The sequence below is a fragment of the Euprymna scolopes genome, chromosome 18, assembly GCF_053919585.1.
Source record: "Euprymna scolopes isolate OS-2025 chromosome 18, ASM5391958v1, whole genome shotgun sequence".
In the NCBI taxonomy this organism is placed as follows: domain Eukaryota; kingdom Metazoa; phylum Mollusca; class Cephalopoda; order Sepiida; family Sepiolidae; genus Euprymna; species Euprymna scolopes.
In genome coordinates, this window is record NC_136499.1 from 33,521,432 (window position 1) to 33,543,413 (window position 21,982).

General features: G+C 32.8%; 1 protein-coding gene across 2 annotated transcripts in view; it reads right to left on the reverse strand.

The window, feature by feature from the left end:
• The window catches only part of LOC145297581 (insulin-like peptide receptor), a 290,500-nt gene that overhangs the window by 31,260 nt on the left and 237,258 nt on the right, over nucleotides 1–21,982 (reverse strand). For both annotated transcript variants that reach the window (XM_080143619.1, XM_080143620.1), the window contains 9 exons: nucleotides 20,670–20,796; nucleotides 17,156–17,209; nucleotides 15,277–15,452; nucleotides 14,162–14,332; nucleotides 10,360–10,543; nucleotides 9,177–9,408; nucleotides 5,102–5,183; nucleotides 3,484–3,635; nucleotides 2,171–2,342 (listed from right to left, as the gene is read on the reverse strand). In XM_080143619.1, the coding sequence (XP_079999745.1) occupies nucleotides 2,171–2,342; nucleotides 3,484–3,635; nucleotides 5,102–5,183; nucleotides 9,177–9,408; nucleotides 10,360–10,543; nucleotides 14,162–14,332; nucleotides 15,277–15,452; nucleotides 17,156–17,209; nucleotides 20,670–20,796 (1,350 nt within the window). The remainder of the gene's footprint in view (nucleotides 1–2,170; nucleotides 2,343–3,483; nucleotides 3,636–5,101; nucleotides 5,184–9,176; nucleotides 9,409–10,359; nucleotides 10,544–14,161; nucleotides 14,333–15,276; nucleotides 15,453–17,155; nucleotides 17,210–20,669; nucleotides 20,797–21,982) is intronic.

Here is a 21,982-nt window from a genome sequence, read left to right on the forward strand (position 1 = left end):
AGTTAGCCCAGGATTGACCCTTGAGGGACTCCAGCATTAATACTGCAGGCCTCTGATTTTTGTCCATCGACCACTACTCTTATGAGCCTATCGGAGAAAAATGATTTAATGATTGAGAAAACATTTCCAGTTATACTGTAGCTGGAAATCTTGTGAAGCAGGCCCTTATGCCATACCTTGTCGAAGGCCTTTGATATGTCAAGAGCAATTGCCCTAGAAAGGAAGCCTTTGTCAAGAGATTCACTAATCCTGTGAGATATAACAGTTAGCACATCTGCGGTAGATCTTGCAGAACGGAAACCATATTGTGTGTCACTAAGAAGATTGTTTCTGCTGAGGTGGTTTACTATTTCTCTATTTAATATGGATTCCAGCAACTTACTCATAACACACAGGAGACTTATTGATCTGTACTGAGAGGGAGATGACTTGTCACCTGAATTCTTAAATACAGGGCATACTGATGAGGTTTTCCAAGGAGTCGGAAAGCACTTCTTCTTAAGGCAGCGCTTAAACAGTTTCGTAAGTATGGGAGCAAGTTCTGGTTGAAGCTTTTTTAGCACTATAATTGGGATGCCGTCAGGGCCAGTTGCTTTATTGGAATTAAGGTTCTTGATTAGCTTGGCGACCTCATGCACAGATATTTGTATGTTACCTAGCGTGTCCTGTGTTATAGGAGGAAATATGGGGAGTTGATGGCCTTCGTCGCATAGGGTAGAATTAGCTGCAAAGTTCTTGGCAAATAGTTTGGCCTTGTCTGATGCTGACGAGATGACCTCTGGTCCACTGATAATGGTTGGAATAGAACGCACACTTCTGTTCAGGATCCTATTTGTTATTTGCCAAAACTGGTGGGAACCAAGCCACTGATCAGCTACTTTGGATTTAACAGACTGGGCATATAGCTCTCTTGCATTTTTTATTACTCTTTTACAGTGGTTGCTGGCGTTTCTGAAAGCGGCTTTAGTCTCAGTGCATCTATTACGTTGGTAGTTATGGAAAAAGTGATTTCTGTGCGCGATAGCAGCAGCACATTCTGGGGAGAACCATAGCTGGCTGTTAGGTTTTTATTGGAATTTTTTAGATGGTATGAATTGGTCTATGCCTACAATTAACCATTCGGTCAGATCTGATACTATAGAATTCTTAAATACAGGGCATACTGACAAGATTTTCCAGAGTGTTGGGAAGCAATTCTCCTTAAGACAGCGTAAAACTGATGTGATTATCCCATATATGGTATTTCGATAATACCACATTGTAATATTTTTTGGCATAATATACTAGTTATGATCACAAAGAGTTGGATGATTATATTTATAGCCAGGGGAGACAAGAACAAACCAATCAGTTAGAATAATCGCTGTATAAAACCCACTGAATCTATTTGAATTTTTCAGTCTTAGCTTTTGGTCTTGACACAAGAAAGGAACCATGCTCTGCTGATCCTGATTGGATTAATGATACAACCATTATTTTACCTGGAATTTTTTACAATTCAAATCTTCTCTGACTGGATTGATGCTGTCAATTTTTGCTTGGTACAACAACACTTAATACTCTCAATTGGATAATTTTCTTTTCACACTGATACGGTTTATTTCTTTTGTTATCCCTTTTTGGATCACTTTTCTATTACAAGAATGACTCTATACTCAATAATTAATACAGCTACAAAAAAATTACATTTTTTTTTTATTCAATAATGGTCAAAGATGCTGGTTGTACAAAAAAAAACATGTTTGACCAAATTCTGCTTTTCAGGATATGCATTGCATTAAGAGAAATCACAATGATGTAATGCGAGTCTTAAAGGCAGGCTTAGATCTGACGATTTCAGAATCAGACGAAATTTGGACAGTATAGAGAGATGTGTGCTGAAGAAGAGACTGATGAAATGGTCATACAGAAAGAATGGGTGAGTAGATGTAGATCAGTTGAGGTAGTAGGATCAGCTGGCAAGGGAAGGCTAAGAAAACTATGGAAGGAAATAATAAAGAGGGATTGTAGAGAAAGAGGGATAAATAAAATCATGGCTAGAGATAGGTTAGTTCTGAAAAACAAAAGCTGCCCAATACACATGCCAGCATATAAAATTGATGTTAAACTCAATATGATAAAAGCCTAAGACAATATGTGTGTAGAAATTAATGAAAAAATAAAGTCTCACCTGCAATTATAGGCACTATGAAATGCTTATATTCTGTCCAATTTCCAATCGCAGCTAACGATGTTGCCCGGACACGGTACGAATAATTACCAGGATCTAATTTCTCAAGGCGACATCCCTTAACTCTTTGGTATTCTCTTTGAGTGATGCAAACTATTTTGTCTCTTGTATTCTGGAAAAAAAAAAATAAAAAATGGAATCAATTCCATTATGGGTAAACAAATATACTGAAAAGATAGATATAAGAAAAACTAGCAGGAAAATATTTTTTAAAATGCTAAATTAAAATAAAACTTATTTTAAAAAGGAAAAAATTTAAAAGAAAAATTTTTTTAAGAAAAATAAAAAAAAGAAAAAAAAAATGTAAAATAGATAAGCGATGGGAGAAAGGTATACATATATATATATATATATATATACATACAAAAAGTATAAATGAAACCTCTAAACCAAAATTTATATCTAAAATTTATTTTTCGACAGAATACCTCCAATAAATAAAGACATATCCTTATTCCATGGAGTTCAAAGAATGCAAAATTCTTCTCTTTAGAGAAAAGAAATAAGTTAGCAAATTATATAAATAGCAGAGTTAAAGATTTGCTGATTTCAGCACATTTTATGAAACTGCATTTTATGATGGCGGTCATAGAATGCAAAATAATGTTGATAGAATGTTTGTTAAGATGAACACAGAAAGATGAGGAAAATAAAGGAAATATCAAACGGGAATGGGTAATTCCAAAGTGTAATATAGTCTTTTGTAGATATCAAGAAGCAAAGGAAGTATATATTTATTTTTGGAGTTTCAAACAGTCTCAATAAACAATAGTGAAATTTGGTGATAATTCAATCCTATGTGGTAGCTCTGCTATTTATATAATTTGCTAACTCATTTCGTTCCTCTGAAGAGAGGAATTTTGCATTATTTGAAACTCCATGGAATAGGGATATATTAACAGTCTTTATTGGAAGTATTCTGTCAAAAAATAAATTTTACATGCAAATTTTGATTTACAGGTTTCATTTATGCTTCTTGTATTAAGCTTTACTTCCTACCGTCGTATCAAGCTTTTTTATTTGCTTGGTATAAATATAAACATTAATATTTATAGTGGACTGAAGTTTGTATTTGCCTTTGTCTAGTAACCGTCTATTCACTTCATGATTATATATATATGTATATATATATATATATATATACATGCGCACACGCACACACACACACACACAAAGGGAAAGAGAAAGAGGAGGGGCTTGTGAAAGAAAGAAATAAAGATCCAACATCAGCAGTATAAAAAGTTTAAACTGACCTTTTTCTGCACTCCTTTCTCATAGACAACATCATAGGTGACAATCAAGCCATTGGCATCTGGTGGTGCCTCCCAGGTAATCAGCATGTCTCCGGTGCCATTTGCAATCAATGTTGCGTTCACAGTGGAAGCATTTATGTTGTCCGCCTCAGCTAAAAAGAAAAAAAAAAATTTATGGATCTTGACCAAGAATTTTGTTCCTTATTTGGAAATTACTCTTATCTTTGATGATTACTATACAAATGACTAGTTAATTTTGCTATATATATATTATATATATATTATTCCTCACATCTCCTGACTTGCGATCTCTAGTAAGGGGTATCATCACCTCTTCCTACTTATCATAAATCTGTAGCTTTCCAAAAATGTAGAGTACTTTAGGTAGCTGATAATTATGAATATGTAAGCATTTATAGAATTCCCTTACGCGTAGTGGTAGCTGATAGAACAGTAGTTATAATTGATTGGATTTCGAACCACAATTTAAAACACTCATGTTCCTAATTGTATTGAAGAGACATAACATGGCAAAACAGTTGTCTGTGGATGAACGATACATACATACATACATACATGCATACATACAAGCAGACAACCCTGCTGTTACCTGGGAATGAATGGTGACTCTTGCATTTTTGCTGTGGTGTTACATGGATTCGTAGATGGGAATAGATAAGAACTAAAATTCAGGATAAGAACTATGATACGGGAAGTTGACGGCCTTGGTCGCATAGGGTAGAATCAGCTGCAAAGTTCTTGGCATAGAGTTTGGCTTTGTTCAATGCTGACAAGATTACCTCAGGTCCATTGATGATGGTTGGGATAGAGCACACTGTTCTATTCAGAACTGTTTGTTATTTGCCAAAACTGGTAGGAACCAAGCTGCTGCTCAGCTACTTTGGACTTAACGGGTTGAGCATACAACTATCTCACATTCTTCATTATTTTTTTACAGTGATTGCTGGCAGTCCTGAAAGCAGCTTTAGTTTCAGTATGGTTTCCTATTTTTCCTTTGATCCTCTTTCCATAAAGGCAATATTATCTTTTAAAAAATTTCTTCTTTGTATAATATGTCTTTATTCCCCTCTTCTAATAAGAAGCATTTGGCTTCGAAATGCCTTGGTCTAAAGAGGTTTCCCCTATCCCTAAATATTATATTTCCTTTTGAACTGATAGCATAATCAAATTTAATTGTAATTTTTTTTAATCCCTTTGTTATCTTAACTTATTCTATAAAGCTGGTTGAGTTTATATGTGAGTGTATTTATCATACAAGTGAATGTTAAACGTAAAAAATAATATACATGAAAAGTCATAAAATGTTTGCTGAATAGATGTGGGAGACTGGTATATTGATCTGCAGAATAGATTTCCACATAAGTCAAGGAGTCGGAGTTGGCATCCTAGGAATTCTAAGAGTCGGAGTCAGAATTTTACCATCCGATTCCGTAACCCTGCTTACAAATATTGAGAAGTTCCTGATTGTTGAATACAGATATTGGATGAACTTTCCCCATAAAGAAAGTTTCAGTCAAATCTTACCGACGAATACACATCATCCATCATTTGTTTCCTTGTTACAAATAATAAAATTGAATGAGAAAGTCGTTCTTACGCAGAGGAAGTGTTTTTGCCGTTGCAATGGCTCGGTTACTGCAGACTTTGGACTTATCATCAAATTTGAGACAAGCAATAACCTGGAAAAAAAAAAAATACAAAATAAATCAAAAAGCCATGAACTGCAAACACTACATAAAGAAAAAAACCTTATAGAGAGTACTTAATTACATTTTCTTCAGATTATCATTCTTATCAAAATTGACTTATAAATAAACTTTAATGTTACAAATTTGCTTAAAAAAACAAAACAAAAAACACATCCTTATTCATACAACTGTTTCTAAACATTTCTAAATATATATCTTTTCTTGATGAATAATAAATTCAAGATATGTTTAACATCAAATTTGTTTTCTTCATTTCATTTATCTATCTTCTTTTTTTAAAGCAAAGTAATGAAAAATGTTGAAATTAGCATTTTTTTTTCTGGATTTAATTTGATAAGTAAAGCCTTTTGAGAATATATTTTAAATTTATATTTATCAAGAAAAAAATGTTTTGAAATGGGCAGGGATAATTATATGAAAACAAAAAAGACGCTTTTTTAATAAACCAAATTGAGAACATTTACAAAATTAATATATTTCATGTATCCACAACAAACTTTTATAAGATACTAGTGAGGGGTACCCGGCGTTGCCCAGGTGGTTGGAGGTGTGTGTGGAAACTCTGGGCGTGGGGTTAAAAAAAAATGTTTTGGTAGGTAAGTGTGAGGATCGAACCCGAACCCTTGAGGCAAAGTTGTAAATTAAAGTGTGAAAAAAAAAAAAAAAAAAAAAAAAGTGCGACGTTAACCATTGCCCCAACACGAGATGCTAACGAAAACATGTTTGAATTTATTTAATTACTTGTATTTGGCAGGTGCCCGTTTTAATGAGTTAATGAGGTCAAGGATTTCATTTACTGCTGAACGCTCCCCCCCCAAGATGTTATAGGAAAAAGACTAACCCACATGTGGCAAGCGACAAATGTTGAATATTTATCTTCCCGAAATCGAGCAAATTAAATAGACAGGCGAGCTTCATTGTTAACTGTGAGATATTACGATTTATATGTGATATAAAAAGTTTTAAAAAGTTGTGAAGCGACCAACCGCTTCTCTGAAAAAAGCCTTTTGTAGACATACAGAAAAGGCGAACACACATACATTTTCGCTTTTATATTTATAGACTATTTTATGTATCAATTTGCACTATTTACTTCAGTGTTCAATATGAGTAGAGCTAAATAGTAAGTTATGAAAATATATATGGCAATTAAGCTACACATAATTTTGCCTGATGAGTTCTTATGAGGTGTAAAATGTGGAAAATTCTGTAGCTTAATTGCCACACATTTCTTCATAGCTAATATATATATATATATATATATATATATGAATGTGAATTCGAGAGAGCAAGTTGATGCAATGATTGCAGGTGATTAAATGACTTACTAAAGAGTTTTCTAACAAATATTAAAAAATATAAAAATTAAATAAGTTGTATATATATATATATATTATAGTTTTGAAAGTTTTTTATCCTTTAAAATGATATAAAAAACTTATTTAATTTTTATAGTTTTGAAAGTTTTTTATCCTTTAAAATGATATAAAAAACTTATTTAATTTTTATATTTTTTACTATTTGTTAGAAAACTCTTTAGTAAGTCATTTAATCACCTGCAATCAATGCTTCAACGTGCTTTCTCAAATTCACAATAGTCCTAATGTTAATTTAAGGGATCATCAGTTGTTTACCATGACACACTGTTTCGGGGATTTAAAAACAAAACAGTATATTAAATCAGCAATTTTCTTTTCTTACAACCCCCTCATCTTAACAGAGTGGGGCTCTCTAACCTTTCCTTACAAATACCTAGCAGTTCCTGATACCTGAATACAGAGGTAGGATAAACTTTCCTACATAAAGAACATTTTTCCTTCAAATCTTACCGAAGCGTACACATCAACATATAATAAACCTCCCATTAAAAAAATTTTTTTTTTTAATGGAAATCACTCCAGACAAGGCATGAAGTTATTTGAGATAAGAAGCTTTAAAAAAAAAAAAAAAGACTACTACTACTACTACTTCAAGGTCAATAAGCAACAATAAGTATTAGATGGACGGATTCTAACCTAGAAAGTTCAATTCTTCCCCCTTTGTCAAAAACATTATTCATTGAATGTGAGGACTGAAGGACAAAATAAGGGAAGTCAGAGTTACGGAGATGTTGAAAGTAAACTCTACGTCCACATTCTACTTTCATTAGTAGTAAATAATAATTGAATATGCAATTATTGACACAAGAAACACATGCATGTGAAGTCATTTCATGCTATTAATATGGATTCTCTATTAAAAAATATTTCTTTGTCTTGTAAACAACAAATCATAAGATCTTAAACATCTAATTCAAATAAGAAAAAGGTCACCATATATAAATGAACAATGCAGCTGAAAGCCAGAGGGTAAAACCGTATGGTTTAGTGGTTTTATTTTACAAGAAACCAACCCTTTTCGAGTTAATGCCAAATCCCATAATTCTCGAAAAAGTTTTATGCTTCAAGTTTTTTTTTTTTATCTTCAAATATTTATTCATGGGGTTTTATTTAGTTGCTTTGTAGGGAGAAATTGTTGGCTTTGTTTTTTGAGCTTTTCAAAAGCAAAAAAAAAAAAAAAAAAAAAAATAGCATCAATGTTTGATGTATTTTAGATTAGGAAGCCAGTATCTTCAGGCAGCCTGATCTGGTAGCACCAGTGCAAAGCAATGCTAAAAAAATTAATGTAAATACATGATAATTTTGCAGATAATTGCTAAATTTACTTTTTTCAAAAAAAATCATAAAAATAATGGACTACTATTCTCATAATGGATTTTATTCTAACAATGTTTCAGCCAAGATAGCGTCCCACCTTTTTCAAAAACACTTCATTAAACTCTGAAATCCATCCAATTTGGAACTGAACTCGTTATTTAATTCATGGAAATAGGTTATTCTTGTTCTGTCAGTCATCTCTGGATATAAGTCTTAAGTAAATTTTATTTTATTCCTAGTATCGCATATAAGGACTAAACCTCCACCATAAAGATTATCAATTAAAACTGATTGTTAGCTATGGCTAATAATACATTACCTAAAAGTACTTCATTCAAACTCCTCGGCTTAACGTTCACAGGGAACATGAATTGGAACAGATACTTTGAAGGCATTGCCAAGGCTGCTGCAAAAAACAGGTGGGCTCTCTACTGTGTGAGAAAGTTACTTATGCTTGAGTATCCTGTACCTGTACAAGGCCACCATTCGATCATGTATGGAGTATTGTTGCCACATTTAGACTGGTGCATTTGTTACTAGTCTCTTACTCTTAGATAGGGTTCAAAAGAGAGTCGCCAACCTAATAGGTCCCGCACTGATAAATTGGCTTCAATCTCTGTCCCATTGACGAAACGTTGCATCCCTCTGCCTGTTTTATAAGTATTTTAATAGTAGGTGCTCCAACGAACTACAAGGCCTTGCATCCCTTGCGCTAAATACCCAACAAACCTGACAAGTAGCAAAATCCCACCCCTACACAGTAGAGATCCTCAGATGCCAGAAAATCTTCTACTCTAATAGTTTATTCCATTGGACTGCTAGACTTTGGAATTCTCTTCCAGGTCCTTGCTTCCCCAACTGTACCAACATGCAGAAGCTCAAGTGTAATGTAAACAGACATCTTGCTGCTCAACTCCCTACAAAGTATCCTTGTAAATTATGTTTCAAATAGTAGCCCCCTTTATCAAAGTGGCATTGTCCCTTGTTTGGGATGAAAATGTAAAAATAGACATTACATCTTTAACCATTATAATAAATGTACCTGAAGAAGATCAGAGGTAACACAAGTCGAAACGTTGTGAGAATGACATTCAATATGAGAAAAGCAGTTTGAATAATCCAACTTATCAATCTTCACCTAAAAAGAATTCTGAAACACACAAAAAAAATTTTTAATTCCAGAACAATAAAATTCCTTAAAAGTCCCACTTCTAAAATTGATAACCTCAAGTTTCCTTTTCCTTCATGATAAAAAAACGTGACCCACCTCTATGTTGTATTCCTGGAAATGTGCCAAATTGGTTAGTATCACGGCTCTGCGGTTATAAACTGTCATGGCTAAAAATGGTGGATCAGGCTGCAAATCGGCCGTACTGTTGATTTGAGTTTGGTTATTTTGAGCAGCCAGGTATTTTCTGGTCATATGAGGGTCGGCTGGACGTGCCTCTCTCCTATGACGATTCGGTCTCTCGTCATCATCATGAGATATTTCCGGAATCCTAATAAAATAAAAAAATTAAAGAAAGTGGAAAAATAAAAGGCTTATAATAATTAGAACAATTAAGAGACTTTAATTCTTTAATCGATTAGCTAAAATATGTATTAGTGATGGGTGATTCCAATATTTTTTCCCAATTCCAATACAATTATCGATTCAGATTATAAATCTTTAAATATTTAACTATTAGCTATTACCCCCCCCCCCGCCCCACCTCTGATTATCATAAAAACGTGTTAAATGTGCAGATATTTTCTCAAACGTAAAAACAAAATTGTGGAGAATGATCTATAGATTTTTAGTTTTACTGGTCGTCTGAAATCAATAAATATTTATTTTTAAAAAATACCATAAATGCTCTTAAATTAAAGTTGTCAATGCAGTATTCTATATTTCTAAAAATAGAAAAGATCTGATATTTCAAAATTAAACAAATTCAGTAATGTATTTATTACATTTTAATGGACAGATAAAATCTGTACTTATTTCAGATGAGTCAACACTTACCATGGCTAAAAAACCACTAGAGGATAAGAGCTAATGAGTAAGAGTAAACTTAAGGTGCATTTTCAACTTTCTATAGGAGCATGAAATTCCACAATTAAAAGTTTTGTTTTTTCTTTTTAAACTTTTTTTTTTTTATATCTTTGATTTAAAATTTTTTTTTTTTTTTTATATCTTTGATTTAAATTTATATCTTTGATTTCCAGGTTAATAATTTCATGGGAAAGGCTTTTGCTCTGAATCCAAACTATTTTTTAATTAAATATAAAACAAGAAATTCCCATTAAAATCTACAAGGCAGCTGCTGTGTTAGAATGATGCAAAAATCTAGGAGAAATAAAAGATATAAAGTAGTAGTTTGATTTGAATGTATTTTCGCAAGATATCACGTATCTTGGGAAAAGAGAGAGAGAGAGATCGAAAAAAAAAAGATGTCATCTTTTCTTACCTCTTAAAAAAGACATTATTCTGCAAGAAATTTTCAAAATAAATGGTCATCATGCGTTCGGATTCCTCAATCTCACTCCTTTTCTTGTCTTTAGGACATTCACAACAATTTCCATTTGCTGTTTCATTTTTATTCTTCTTTTCCTCTCTCTTCGGTATATTCATTGTGTTCGTTCCAGCTTGGGCTGATTAGGAAGAAAAATAAAAGAAATCAATCAGGTTGGGTTAGGATTAACTGTATGTGCATGTATAGTGTGCATGTATAGTGTGCATGTATGTGCATGTATAGTGTGCATGTATAGTGTGCATGTATAGTGTGCATGTATGTGCATGTATAGTGTGCATGTATAGTGTATGTATGTGCATGTATAGTGTATGTATAGTGTATGTATGTGCATGTAGAGTGTACATTTCAAAAGTTAAGAGAAGCATGCATGGTCCCCTGTGAGTGCACAGTGAACAAGGCATAAAAAAAAAAAATGACCAAGTTCAGCCCAACCCCCTCCCTCCCAAAATCCCCAGGTGAACATGAATAAACAGTGCAGTTTTAGGTCTTGACATATGTAAATTTCGAGTTCTGCACCATGCAAAAAAAAAAAAAAAAAAAAAAAAAAGAAATGACTAAGTCCATCATTTGCACCCCCCCCCTCTGATTTAACCTCCAAAGTCCCCAAGGCCTTAACATATTTAAATTTTAGCACCATGCAAAACTGCTAATAGCTAGACATACACAGAAAATTTTGGACAAATATGGTAAAATAGTTCCAAAAATGGAGTGTTTTTATTAGTCCTAAAAGAGCCCTGGGACACACCCAAGAGTTATCGTGAAGTATAGACAAACAAAATTATAGAGAAATCAGTTACAACTTTTCAGAAAGTTTCATAAAAAATCCAAAGCATCAATTTTTTTTTTTTAATAAGCACAAAAGTGTCAATTTTAGCAATTTTAACCTGAAAGGCACTCTTATGGAGGCAACTGGAGTTTTCCCTGGAAAATTTGTTCTGTTACTTTTTTTTACTCATATCATGTTTAATGTTTGTGCAAAATTTTAAAAAATTCCAAGCTGTAGTTATTGAGAAAAGTGCAGACAGACGAATGGACGGGGTGAATTTACAGGTCCACCCTCCTCTTGTCGGGGGACCCCAAAAACATTATGACTTCAAATATTTGAACTATACTCCAAGAATAAATTCAACCATGACACTTGTAATATATGAAAATCTTAGTAAAATCACATTCAAGTATAGTTATAAGTGATAGTATATGATTTTCTTTATCAGCATGTTAAAATTCATCAATCTCATTCACAGGTAATATTGCAACTTGGAAACATATCCTAGAGGCTTGATATTTTTTTTTTTTGTTTTCTTTAAAGAACATCTATGAATTAATCTCAGCTGAAATAACTTTTGAAGAATTCATAATGTAATTAAATCCTTCTTAAGTAAGAGAAAAATCCAAGTTGTTCTGAATGGTCGTACATCTAAGCAATATGACGTAAATGCGGGAGTACCTTAGGGGTCTATCCTTGGACCTCTATTATTCCTGATATTCATAAATGACCTCCCTGATAAAATTGTTTCGGAGATGGGTATATTTGCCGATGACACCACTCTCTATTATGAGGGGAAAACAAATGAACACATATCCAAGGAAATGGCAGAAACACTAGAGGATGATCTCCAATCTGTAGTGGAATGGGGACAAAAATGGATGGTCACATTCAATGCTGCTAAGACTAAGCTTGTTTCCTTAAATAACTACAAGAAACCTTCTCTACCACCAATAGCAATGGCCAAGAACACATTGCCTGAAAGTACTTCTTTTAAACTCCTCGGCCTAACGTTTACAGGGAATATGAACTGGAATAGATACATTGAGAGCATTGCCAAGGCTGCTGCAAGGAAGGTTGGCTCCCTCTACCATGCTAGAAAACTACTTACGCCTGACATTATCCTGTACCTCTATAAGGCCACCATTCGCCCATGTATCGAGTACTGTTGTCACATCTGGACTGTTGCATCTGCTGCTTGCTTCTCACTCCTGGACAGGGTTCAAAAGAGAGTCGCCAACCTGATAGGTCCTGAACTTCAGCCTCTGTCCCATCAATGAGATGTTGTATCCCTCTGCCTGTTCTACAAATTACTTTAATGGTGAATGCTCTGACGAACTGCAAACACTTGTACCTCCTCAACGTAACTAAACCCGACAAGCTACTAAGTTTCATCCCTTTACAGTAGAGATCCCTAGGCGCAAGAAAGTCTTTTACTCCAATGGTTTCTTCCCCAGAACTGCGGGTCTTTGGAACTCCCTTCCGGGATTCTGCTTTCCCAACTGTACTGATATGCAGAAGTTCAAGTGTAATGTGAACAAACATCTTTCTACTCATCTCCCTTCATAATGCCCCTGCTAATTAAGTCCCTGATAGTAGCCCCCTGCTTCAAAGTGGCACTGTGCCTTGTTTGGGGTGAAAATTGAATTTAAAATTGTTTTAGTAAAGTAACTTATACATTTCCTAATATACATCACATACATATATATGTATATTTCAACTTAATAAAACCCCCAGAAAAAAACCCTATTTCACATTCCTAGTGATAGCGATAATTTATATTCGAATGTAATCTCCAACACTAAAGTCATATTATTTTTATACATGCAGACAATAGTGTTTCATGCTTACACAATCATTAAGAAGTGATAGTTATTACTGGTCGGGAGATTCAAACTCAGTCACAAAGTTATCTTTGACTCCATAAGCTAGCATTCTACCTCAAAGCCACAAGAAATTAACACAAGAATGGAGGGAAATTAAGTGCCTATAAATGCCAAGTCAGTGGGAATGCATGGTGAACAGTCAGAGTATTCATGGCAGTCTGAGTTTACTTCTCATTACCATCTACTTTCTGACTGTATGTAATCGCCTAAAAGTAGTAGAATCTATTTTTTTTTTAGTGCTTGTCCAAAATTCTCCCTATATTAAAAATAAAGTAAAATCCGTATGATGTTTATACTCATGAGAAAGAAAGTATTGTATTCCAAAAATCACAAATTGATCAAATAGTTATATTTTTACAAAAAAAAAAAATCATTTTTAAGTGGATTTGAGTTTTTTTCTAATGCCTCCTCTCCCCATATTAAGAATAGCTTTCTAAAATCTTGTAAGTTAGAATTATTTAGTGTTCTTTCTCCGGTTTTTCAGCTTGTTTTCAAGATGGTATCAATATCGTCACTGTTCACTAAGCCACAAAATTTGATTTCGTTATTTAAAAATAAAACTACTTAATTTACATGATTTTTGGTGTATAATATTTTCTTTCAATTATGAGTGCATACATCATAAGGACTTTTTTTTTTTTTTACTTTTTTAATGTGGGGGCAATTCTAGATAAGCACTCATTTTTTGTGAATAAGCAAAAGGTGTTGCCGATTTTTTTTGTCTGCAAATGATTCAAATTTATTTGTGTGGTTTTGAAATGAGGTTCATAAATTATTTTTCAACATAAGCAGTTTCTTATTAAAAGAATTATTTTTCCTTATTCATAATAAGATTTATTGATGTTGTCATGAAACAAAAATAAACATCTATCGGACATTAAAAAACAGTTTCTTCAACAAGATTAGAAGAAACTGACAATCTTCGGATACACTGCAAGATCTTGAGAATGAAAAAATTTTTTTTAAATGTCTGCATTACTCTGAAGGCGGCTCATGGATTCAAAATAATTCATTTGTTTGAAAAATAATCCTGCCTTGCATTATCTGGTTTCTTAACAGATTATCAAAAGAAATAAATACTTACGGTTATGACAATAATTTCTGATACTGTATTCTTCAGCATTGAGTGCCTCTGGTTGCCAATAAACAAGATAATGGTCTACATGTCCGTGAGGATGATGAGGTGGTTCCCAAGTAACCTCCAACTCACCTATCCTTTTGGCAGTAACCTTTAGGTTCGTTGGATTTGTTGGGACTGGTGACAAAAGAGAATATAGGGTTTTTTTTTACTGAACACAAAATTTTAGTGTTTTAATGACAACAAAAAATTAAAATCTTGTTTCCTTTGCAAATTGATAAATTTTAATAAAAGTATATAAAAAAAAAAAATAATATCTAAAAACAAAATAAATTTTAAAAAATTTTGGTTACTTTCTTTCAAAATTGTATTCAATAATGTAAGAAAAGGTACTTAAAAGAAAAAAAATCTTGTTTTCAAAATTAACTTATATGCTTTGTAAGTTAATATTGCAAAACTTGTTTTAATTTTTTTAATCTAAAATAAAATTTTACAAGTTTTAAAGAATAGGTAAAAATTTTTTAATATTGTCATCAATATGTAATTTTACTTTTTTATAATTAGAAATATTTTTTCCCTGTGACTTAAAACTGAATTTCCAGAGATTTTTTTTAATTGCATTGAATATTGTAAAAACTAAAATCTTGTTTTCAAAATTTCAATAGCCTATATTGTTAATTGAAAGTTATTTTAATTTTAAAAAATCTACAATAAAAAAAAAAAATGAAAAGTTTTACAAGATTTAAAGAATTTTTTTGTTGGAATTTTTATTACATTACAGCATTACCATCTTTTGTATGCAGCTAAAATCTCATCAGATTTTATGAACTGAAAAATGCTTCAGACATTAGGGAATAATCAACATTTCTTTTTTAGTGCAATGAAGCAGGGGGGGGGATAAATAAATAATGAAGGAGAAAAAGAATTTTTTCTTTGAATTTTTTTTTAGATGAGGATTGATAATTTGCATTTATATTATTCTGACTATGGTTCTCATCTTGAGTGTTATTTGCACAACATTTTAGTTAATGTAACCTCCAACCTTCTTCAGATGTATCTGATCGAATACCAAAATACATGGAGATTTTGATATAACATTGTTATTCATGTTTTTAACTCACCTCCTGGATGTGTTTGAAAATATTCAATACTACTCATCCCCGTCGACTTGGAAGTAGACAGCGTATCTGTTTTGAGGTAAATAGCATAATGTGTCCAGGGTTTGAGATTTCCGAGTAAAATGAAGACTTCACTACTGTTGTTTTCCTCTTTCACCTCCTTTTGAACGGTTTTCCAACTGAAACGAAATTGATAAAATTCAGTGAACATTACGAAAGGAGCAATTTTTTTGTTTTTGTTTTTTTACAAGGGAGTCACCACTTATCAAGACCCAAAGGCCATTTGAGGGCAAGAGTTGGGGAACTCCTGTTCTTACTAATCAGCAAAGTGTTACCATAGTTTAATAAGTGAAAAGGCTATCAGCCATGCCTGCACAATGATGATATATGGAAGCGAAACTTGGTCTGTGAGGGTTGAGGATATAAGTTGCATGGAGAGAAATGCTAAGAATGATACATAGACCTATAATGAGTCTTAAATTTGGGCATATCCGAAGAAGAGATATATAAGGATGTATATTTAGTAAAAAAAAAAAAAACAAAAAAAAAAAAATGCTCAATACTTTAGTAGAGCTAAATATGTTTTTATTATTTCAAACTTTTTTTTTTTTTTTTTTTTCAAATCATTAGATTGTTTCTATCGATAGGACAATAATATTATCCTGCTGATTTCTTCAGATAATTCAAGTCAAAATGAAAGATTGTTAGAAATTATAAATGAGCATTAAAAACCAGGATTTGAAGTGCCGGATAGAGAGAGGAGGGGGAGGAGTGAGAGGGAAGTAAAAAGAAAGGGAAAAAGAGGAAGAGGTGGGGGGGAATATCGATCATATGTAGTTAGGAATTAAAGTTAAAGATTAAGGACTAGAGAGAAGTTAAAGTTAAAATGGATTAAAAAGAAAAGAGGAAGTTGCTTGTTAAGATAGGAAGAAAAGAAGAAAAATATTAGGGGTAAGAAAGGGAAGCTGAAAAAGATGAATAAGGAAAAATAGTGTCACATGGATGTCAATTGGAGGTTATATATATATATATATATATATATATATATATATATATATATATATATATATATATAAAACCTCCTCACACTACCACACGACCTCCCTCTCTATTTAATACCCCCCCCCCCCCAAATAACTTTCTATCCATTTCTGTAAGTTTAAACTTCAGTCCACCTATAAATTCCGATGAAATTGGTACTCTACCTCATCTCCTGGGGTGAAAATCCAATGGAAACAGTAATGTAAATTTATTATGGGCTCAATAAAAAATTAAAAAATTATATATATATATATATATATATATATATATATATATGAGAGAGAGAGAAATGTATGCAGATTTGGTTGGTTTAGTTAAATTGAGAAAAATGGATAAGTGCTTCAGTTTTGCAGATGTAGTACAGTTGAGGTAGAAGGGTCAGTTGGCAGAAGAAGGTCAAGAAAAACACGAGGGGAAGTTATAAGGATGGATCTGAGAGGAAGAGGGATAAAGTCTAACCTATCTCTGGACAGATCTTTATCTCTCTGAAGTCCATCTTTATCACTTCTGCCCATGAACTGACTCAGCTACCTCAACTGTACTACATATTGTCCATTATTTAATGTGATCACACCATCAAAGTCCCCTGTTCTGCACATATCGTCCTATAATATCCAATCAACAGATTCCAATTATATATCCGTCATATCATTCTCATATCACTTCTCTCCATGCAACGAATGTCATCAACCTTCACTGATCAGGGTTGACTTTGTTTCAATCCAGAGTGAACATATATATTTTTTTTTAATCTGCAGAGTCTTATATACATATTTTCTTATTATCAACATACATAATAGTGTGTGTGTGTGTATATATAAATAAGGCAGAAATGACTTACATATTTTCATTACACGTGTCTTGTTTTTCAAAAAGTGTCACATTTCTGTCAGCTCTGAAAGGAAAAGAGGAAAACCAATATTAAACAAAATATTCTGTACAAACTTGTAAAATGTGTTTGTTTTTTTGTTTTTTTAACTCACCTTCACTCCAAACAAGGCATATTGCCACTTAGACGTAAGGGGCTACTAATTGGAATTATGCCTCAGAAAGATTAAGATGTTAATTTACATTACATTTGAATTTCTGCATATCAGTACAGCTAGGGAAGCAGGTAGCAAGAAGGGAATTCCAAAGTTTACCTGTTCTAGGGAAGAAGTTATTAGAGTAGAAAGCTTTCTGGCATTTAGGGACCTCAACAATGAAGGGGTGTGATTTTGCTGCTTTGTCGGGAATATGTATGTTAAGTATGCACAAATGCACTGAGTTCATCAGAACATATTTCATTAAAATACTTGTAAAACAGGCACAGGGATGCAACATTGTGGCGATGGGACAGGGGTTGGAGCCTAGTCGAAAAAGCCAGGCCTATTAGATTGGAGACCCCTTTTTTGGACCATATCCAAGAGTGAGAGACTAGTGGCAGATGCACCAGTACAAATGTGGTTACAATACTTCATGCATGGGCGAATGGTGGCCTTGTAGAGGTACAGGATACTCTGAGGTGAGTAGTTTTCTCTTACAGATAAGTAACTGTTGAGAGTTGATCTACTGAGGCAGATGAGATTCCATTGTTGAATATGTTGTTGGTGACAATATTCAAGAAGCAACATAAAATAATTATTGAATGCACCAAAAGGTCATTTTTTAATAAAAAAAATTATGAACCTGCAAACAGGCCCCTGCATGGGAAGAAACAACAAACTTGATCAATTTGTCAAAAAAAAAAAAAAAAAAAAAAAAAAAAAAAAAAAAAAAAAATGAAAAAATGAATATTCGAAAAGTCATTCTCAGTAAAAGGTATACATAGGTGTAATCAAGCTGAACTAAAATCAGGTTAATTCAGTGAAATGACAATGAATGAATGGAACACTCTTGGGGTATGGTTACAGTGACAATAATGTCCTAAGAGTGGGGGGGGGGTTCAAATCATCACAAATCTATTATAATAAAGTTGTATTTATGTCGGTTTGTTTATCACAATTTGTTTAATATGTACAAATTTTTATACAGAAAATGGATATTCATGCACTTTCATTTTCTCATGATTTCTATGAATACTATTTAGTAAAATGAAATCTACATTCAAGAAGTAACCTCATTTGCATATCACATTTAAGAAAATCTATTTTAATAACTAGTTCCATGTTATTGTCTGTTGCAATAGAATTGTTTTCATGGTTCTATTTAAAAATATTATTTAAAATTGATTTATTTGATTTATATTTAATTTTCATTTCAATTATTCAATTATTAGCTGACACCAGTTACCTTTAAAAACAGTTTATTTAAACTGTGAGAGTTATTTCCCGTTTAAGCTTTGAGTCCTACCCCTCCCTCGTTTAATTTTCATAGATGAATATAGATGTGTTTTATGCTTCCATAAATCCAACAAGTGGTCCACTTTCAGGAAAATCGTAAGATATTCAGTGTACGTAAGTGTATATCACTAAACCCTCAGTCCAATAATGTTTCAACTCTGGCAGCATGAGGGATATGTACAGCTAGTGGTTATATAATAAACTGAAAAGGATATCAGGATTGGTTGACAAAAAAAAATTAACTTGTCAAATTCCTGTGTGTGTATCTCCCTCCTAACAACTAACCAGCCATCAGTCAGCGAAAATAAAGATATGTTATATTTTCACATATCAGTGTATAGTTATTCTTTTGAACACAGCAGAAATACAACACCGTGACATTCAGTTATGTTGGGGGGACAGCTACTATACAAGGATACATAATGGAATGTATAAATATCTTCATTGGACCATTTGTAAAAAGTTGAATATTGAAGGCAGCAGCTAGTCCTGGGAGCATATACCATTGACTATGATTATGCTTCATACCGAGTTATACATACGAAGCTATTAAACCTGACAGTGATATGGGACAAGAAGGAGAAAAAAAGTAACCTTAATCGAAGATGAGGTTCCCAATGATGCTGAATTAAACAGAGCCGAGAGGGAAAAGATAATGAAATACCAAGGTCTTATGTACAACATGAAAAAAAATTTAACTACCTGGCAAATATACCTGGTGAACCAAGCGCAAAAGTGATACAAACAATTGCTCATAAAGATCTCTCATTTGGAACGTATGAAATAATGGGAGAATGTCTGGCATCTAGCAGGATGCCCCATCTCCAGTTAGAACAACAAAAAAAATTACCTGAGTGTCAAACAAAACAAAAATATAGCTTTCTAGAAATGAAAAGCAGTGATCCTGTGTGTTCAGTAATGGACTGTATGAATTGAAAAGTTCAATATAATTGAGATAATTTTTTTTATTATTGTTATGATCTTGAAAAGCCAATAAGATGGTGGTATATCTACAATATACTGTAGCTATGAGTGCCATAACACTTAATCGTAACTATTCATAGTCTCGGGAAAAGTCCATTTATTCCCGAAATAGGGTAGTTCACTATCACACCATAACAATTTCACTTTTAATTCTTAGTCCCTACTTGCCTCCCCACAAGGGCAGAGTTAGATAGAAGGGTGTTTTTTTATGTGGAGAAAATCCAGCTACCAAAAAGAAGCACTCTGGATTGCAACAAAAAAATTATAATTGCTTCGGTCTAGAAGAATTTCTTCACTAACCGACAATAGAAAAGATTAATTGTACTATCAGTTTGATGTTTTTGTTTTTATATATATATATATATATATATATGTGCATCTGGGCAGGAGCTGCTAAAAACTGCTTATCCTGCCTTGACAGAGTACAAAATAGACTTTGTGGCTTAGTGGGGGATGCCTTTTTCTCTTCCCTGCAACCTCTCTCCCACAGAAGATACGTTGTGAGCCTGTCTTTGTTTTATTGTTATTTCCATGGCAAGTGCTCGTCTGAGCTCCAATCTCTGGTTCCACCTCGCCAATCTTTCACGAAAAACACCCGTCTAGCTGAAACCACTGTCAATAATTTTCCCCATTCTTTATCTGTGCCTAAATCAAAACGTAGATTCCATGAACAAAGCTTCTTTCTTAGAAGTGCACGCCAGTGAAACTCTTTCGTTTGCCTGTTTCCTACCTGACTAATTTAACATTGGGGTTAAAGATGACCATGTTATAGTCGAATTGGAAGCAGTCCCAAGGTATTGTATTCCACAGATAGGAAGCTTTGGGAAAGAAACTTTGTTCATGGAGTTTCATTCAGGTGAATCAAAACATTTGATAACCAGTTACATAAGTGTTTTTATGTTTTTTTTACTACACACACTAGTGAATGTAAAGTTCTTCTCTACTACAATTCTGTGTAAATAAATTTGGCACTGGAACAACATTTGACCAAGGCTTTTCTTTCTTTCTGTTTGCAGACTGATCTGCTACAGTATCACAAAACATACTCACACTTCACGGTAATAAATGACGTAGCCAAGCATCTCTCGAGAATCGTCCATTTCAAATTTGTTCCATTTTAGAATAGCTAAAGTAGAAGTTGCACTTACAACTGTCAAATTTAGATTTTTTGTCTGACCTGAAAAAGAAATTGAAAATAGAAATAACATTCATAAATCATCACGAGTACAATAAGTTTATATATATATATATATATATTCAACATTTAATTATAAAAATTTATATTTTCAGGAATATTCGGATATTCTATGAGATTAGTATCCAAGAATAGCATAGAAAATTCTAACACGATAGTGGATACTCAATATTGTAAATAGAGTATTAATAAAGCTGGGAAATTAGGCATTTGAGTTTTGTTTTATTTAGATGAAGACTGGTTATTTGGATTATTTGGGCTACTGTTCTCATCTTCAGTGTTATGTTCAATGTTTCAGTTAGTGTAACCTCTGACTTTCTTCAGGTGCATCTTATGCAACTATGGAATATTTCTGTCAAACTTGGGAATCTTAGAAATTTCAAATGAAACCCTTTATTTAATCTGAAGTCCTAAGTAATTCACAATTGTATTTCAAGTGTCACCTGTACTGAGGATTGAATATTCAACTTCCAGAAGAGTGTAACTTACGGCTGAATTTTTACTTAGTAATTTACCCACTATACCAAGGCTCCTTGCAGACAATGATAAAAAAATTGTAAAAATAATAAGATTATATATATATATAATAAAAAGATAGATAGAAAATGAAAACTAAAATTTTTTTTTTCTAGTACTGAAATAATATATTTCTCGTTCAAAGGAAAATATCTTCAGATAAAATATACTAGATATTGAGTATTTGATCAAAGTGCTTAATTAATGTTATAAGTGCGTTACATATATACATATGGTGCTTGTGCAGGTTACCAAAGGCATTAAAAAATGAAAATATTGAAAAAGAACTATATTGTACATATCCGTTATGGAATTTAGTTTTCGTTAAAAAAAAAAAAAATTGTTTAATTTGATGAAGTTCTTTTGTTTTTTTTACAGAGGAAAATCAAATTTTAATAAGATCAATTGTATCACAGCCATCTTGACTATTTCTGCGGACGAAGAGAGAGGGCGTGCCTTTAAATGAAAAAGTGATTAACAAAGGAAAAAAATGAAAAAGGGATTAAAGGACAGAGAAACTTTCTAAAATAAGTAAAAAAAAACCCCTAATATTTATCTAGGTATTTTTTCTACCCATGTTTAAAAATAATGTCAAATTGTGACAAACTTTAAGTAATGATGGAGTTATCTCCCCTGGCGGCCCCTACTTGTC